This window comes from Oreochromis aureus, linkage group 4, assembly GCF_013358895.1.
Source record: "Oreochromis aureus strain Israel breed Guangdong linkage group 4, ZZ_aureus, whole genome shotgun sequence".
NCBI lineage: Eukaryota > Metazoa > Chordata > Actinopteri > Cichliformes > Cichlidae > Oreochromis > Oreochromis aureus.
In genome coordinates this window covers 21,200,641-21,205,719 of record NC_052945.1, presented here as the reverse complement: position 1 = coordinate 21,205,719, position 5,079 = coordinate 21,200,641, and the positions used below count along the sequence as shown (strand labels likewise).

The 5,079-nt window shown below is 36.4% G+C and overlaps 1 gene segment (V, D, J or C); it reads left to right on the top strand.

The window, feature by feature from the left end:
- Nucleotides 1–4,268: 4,268 nt before the first annotated feature.
- LOC120439852 lies at nt 4,269–4,740 on the top strand. The segment is given in 2 exon segments: nt 4,269–4,330; nt 4,427–4,740. Coding segments are annotated over 2 exon segments (360 nt in total).
- Nucleotides 4,741–5,079: the final 339 nt, after the last annotated feature.

The following is a 5,079-nucleotide window of genomic DNA, read 5'->3' as shown; positions in this document are numbered from 1 at the left end:
TGAGGTGAATTCAGTCATTTGAGTGGCCATTTGACTTCCAGAGTGCACATTTACAATTTGCAGCACACAAAAATGAGAAGAAGATTTACAGTGAGCCAAGTTCTGGATCATATTTTTGATGAAAATGAAGGCGAGGACACAGAGCAGCACAGCCATTCAGATGGGCAGGTTTCTAAGGAGGAAGACAATGTGGAGTATCATCCAGAAGACACAGACACATCTGATCAGAGGTGGAGGTCGCTGGTGCTGAAGCTACTCCTGCTGAAAGATTCAAGTCCAAAAATGGTAAGATCTTTTGGAGCTCAGTACCTCATGATGTACATAGCAGGGCAGCTGCTGCAAATGTCATCAAAATGACCCCTGGAATCACAAGGTTTGCTCTGACCAAAGTCAGTGACATCAAGAGATGTTTTGAGTTATTTATGCCATTGTCACTAAAAAGAATCATCATTACTAAGACAAACCTTGAAGGAAAAAAGTCCATGGCGACATGTGGAAAGATATTGATGAGGAATACCTGGATGCTTTCATTGGTGTTCTTCTTCTTGCTGGAGTGTACAGATGCTGCAATGAGGCCACTGATAGTCTATGGGACGCATCGACAGGCAGAAATATTTTCTGGGCAACGATGTCACTTCACACATTTGATTTAATTTTGATTCAAGAGTCCTCAGATTTGACAACAGAGAGACCAGACCGAGGTCTGACAAGCTTGCTCCCATCAGGGATGTCTGGGAGAGATGGGTGCAGCTTCTTCCGCTGATGTTCATCCCAGGGCCAGAGGTGACAGTGGATGAACGTCTTGACCACTTTTTGAGGAAAATGCCAATTTGGTGTGTCACACACACCAAATTGCAGCTCAAGTAAAAGGCTAAAAATGCTCAATTTCATCTTATAACAAAGTACATTTTTCATAGTTTTATTACAAGACCTGGTGAATGCTACAGATTGACCAGTCTCCTGTGGACATCAACTATCACTTTCAGTTACTTCAGGGCTAGTTTACCATCTATTTGCAAATAAACAGGCGACTGAAGATTTTATTTATTAGTGCACTCAGAACTTACAGTGGTAGAAGCCAACAACTGCATAAAATCTTCAAATTGCAAATGCGAGCTCTCATCATGAAACAAAATGAATGAACAGAAAAATGAAAGAAAAATGGATTTGAACAGAACAATCTGCAACCTGACGACACTTGACGTACTGTTGATAATGCACAGTGATTTTAGTGCTGAAAAATAAATTTCAGCATGGGAAAAATGACTGCAGTGGTTTAATGCTGTCACATGCGACAGGACCTACTGACATCCATTACTTCCCCAACACTGACACTTATAAAAATGATACAAGTCTGTGCTTGAAAGCAGTTTGGTTGCTAAAATCACTGTTGATCTAACACTATCAGAAATAATCACACATTTTGGGAGCTGGACTGAAAACTATTGTTGCCAATTATTGGAACACTAGAGGGCAGTCAGTGTCAAGTCTCACCTTTAAATAACTGCCAAATCAATAAAGGCTGACATTTAGCTGTGGTTCACAAGCCTGAATTTCAAAGAAAATGTGGAAGAATTACATGGCTTCTTACTGGCTGTCATTTTGAGACAATGACTTTAAATTCTAGCAGATGAAGAGTATGTTAGATTTGTCTGTTTAAGGTGAGATTTAGTGATAGCACCTTTTGTCTGTATCACATTTATCTTATGCTGAAAATCTGATAGCTTTGCTGCCATAATCAGTACAAAAGGTTACCTTTAAAAAAAAAAAAGATTAGTACCCAAGATACAGTTAAATCTCCATTCATCCTATTAAAAAAAAACATACGATGGGGCAGTTGATATTAATCTGCTGACTGATAAGTTTTATTAGTTCAGTATTATAGAATTTTTTTTTTAGGTTTTTGTTAATAGACTATAAGAAAACTCTTTAAGTAATGTTTCAATTTTTTAAATATAATTATTGACATTCTGATTTCTCAGTGTGCTGTGTTTTCTTGTAGATGACAGAGCTAAGGATATTAAAGATATGAGGCGTGAAAGTAATAGCCACATTCATTTCTGCTCAGTCTATCGAGTGAGGAGGAGTTAATGCAAACTCAGATGTCTTTTACTTCTACTTATCTGACTGTAGCGACAATGACGGATCAGTAGAGTCACATTTTGATATGATGGACTACAAGACAGGACTGCTGTTTTTAACTCTCTGCTGGGCAGGTGAAGGTTTTCACTTATTTTTTAACTGATTTGTCTTCATAAAATTGCTACTTATTATAATACACTGTTTGTTTGTTTCTGGTTTATTTTGACAGGTGTTGAAGGACAGACTCTGACTGAGTCTGAACCAGTGGTTAAAAGGCCTGGAGAATCCCACACACTGACCTGTACAGCCTCTGGATTCACATTCACTGACTACTATTTAGTCTGGGTCAGACAGGCTACTGGAAAAGGACTGGAGTGGCTTGCAAGCCATTATAACAGTGCTAACATCTATTATTCTCAGTCAGTCAGAGGCCGGTTCACCATCTCCAGAGACAACAGCAAACAGCAGGTGTATCTGCAGATGAACAGTCTGAGCACTGAAGATTCTGCTGTTTATTATTGTACTCGAGAGCCACAGTGACTGAAATTCTTTGAGCAGCCGTACAAAATCCAACAGTGGTCACTACACTTCATTTATCATATGGCAATTGTAGTATAATAAGGATATTTCTAATACTAATACTATTTATACTGATAAAACTAAGACATTTCTGTTGCACTTGTCCGAGAACCGTCTTTATCTTTCTTTACGCTATGCTCTCCTCTCTTGTCTCCTCCAATGCCATCGTAGAGCGTAGCCACTGTTCAGTTGTTCAAATGATTGGGGATTATTACAGAGCTCATCAAACATTCCAGCTGTATGAATGGATTTCCCTGTCAAGGTGTAACAATTTCTTTACCCTGATAAAAAAAACAACAAAACAAACAAACAAAAAAACAGACACACATTGTCATTTATATTTTTAAGAACCAGGATTTCAGCAGCATTACATCTTCAGTAAACATTGTTTAACTGAAAGAGAAACTTCATTTTATTATCATTATTTATCAACACTTTGAAATGTCAAGACTCCGCAACATTTTGCAGTAAACAATCAGTCTAAATCAAATAAAGCTAATTTTTAGATGATGTACATCATATGGATTAATTAATTATTTATGACTATCAGTTATTTTCTGGTTATGGCAAATCCCTTACTTACTTATGCAGGACAATGTTCCATCACATGCAATGAAGCGCCATTAAAGGCCGTGACTGGATTGACCAAAAGCATTCCAGTTATTCGAGAATAAAATTAATCCTTAAAAATAAATGCTTGTGGAATTTCTTTACTAAAATGGCAACGAAAGGGTGAAGTACTGTGAAAAATTATTGAACCACTTCTCACGTCCTTGTTTAGATAAAATTCAACGTTTATTTTATTCCACTGACTTTGTTTGAATAGCAACCATGAGTGGAAGACAGTGTTTATCTGATATTTGCTCAAGCATTAAAACTATTTCACCAGGAAAGAAAGAAAAAAACAGAGAGAGAAAATTTTAAATCTACTCAATCGTCAATCAAGTCTATCTACAAAGACTACACAAACAAACTGAATCAATCAAATGTAAATCTATTCAAATTAGCACCAAGCTAAATTATATATTATATGATAATATTATATATAATTCATCACTTACCACTTGTCAGAAAAAAATGCACCAAAATGAACTAATCTATGAGAAAAGACACGGGTATTATAAATATAGAGAAATATAATCGCAAATGAATCACCTATATTTATTTTCAATGACAACACTGTTATCATTGGAAATACATGTATAAATTTAAATAGTATACATGGTTTGATAAAATGTATCAGTAAATCTTTAAGGGACAGTGGGTAGAAAATCCAATCAAATTACGAGACATTTTCCTTTAAAATGAGCTAGATGTTAAAATTAAACAAAAAATGTACCTGTAAACACTGTAGGGCAAAAGGTTCCTGACTACAAGATACAACTGACAAAATTTATTCACTAGCAGTCAGTAAATTATGTAAATATGCCTTTGTGGTTTAAAATTAAAAGAACTAAAATTTTTATTTGTGTGACTAAAAGCTTTTCAATAGTATGTCAGCTTTCTCCTACTTTTGAGGTGGAGTCAATGCAAATATTCAGACTTCTCCTTCGTCCTCCACCTACTTATCTGTCTGCTGTAAGTATGCAGACAATAGTGGACAGACAGGCAAAGTGAAACAAAATGGACTGTAGGACAGCACTGCTACTTTTATCTGTCTACTTTGCAGGTAAAACTTTCCACTAAAACTAATTTAATTTTTTTATGTCATTTTACTTTCTAAATAATTAATTTTTTTCTTCATTCATTTTATTCTTATTGACAGGTGTTGATGGTCAGACTCTGACAGAATCTGAACCTGTGGTTAAAAGGCCTGGAGAATCCCACAGACTGACCTGTACAGGCTCTGGATTCACATTCAGCAGCTACGGTATGAGCTGGATCAGACAGGCTCCTGGAAAAGGACTGGAGTGGATTGCTCGCATTTACACTGATGGCAGTAGAACTTTCTACTCTCAGTCAGTCCAAGGTCGTTTTACCATCTCCAGAGACAACAGCAGACAGCAGCTGTATCTGCAGATGAACAGTCTGAAGACTGAAGATTCTGCTGTTTATTATTGTGCTCGAGTAGCACAGTGACTCAAAGTGTTTCAGCAGCTGTACAAAATCCTACACTGTGCTCCTGATTGTTGCATCTGTTTTGCATGATTGGTGTCTTTGGATGTGACATTTTACAGAATATTTTTAATAATCCTCTGTAAAGTCATGCCTGAATGGAAGTAGTGGCACCGAGAATGTCACCTCATTATACTCACAGTTAATAAAGCAGTTGTTTATTTATTTTGATGATCATTTCAGGCCTCATGACTCAGGAGATGAGAACAGTTAGGCCAACAGTCTGAATTGTCACTGTTCTTTCAGTAACTTTCAGTAATTCAAATTATTTAGCTGAATTAAAATGTTATTTTTTATTCCATC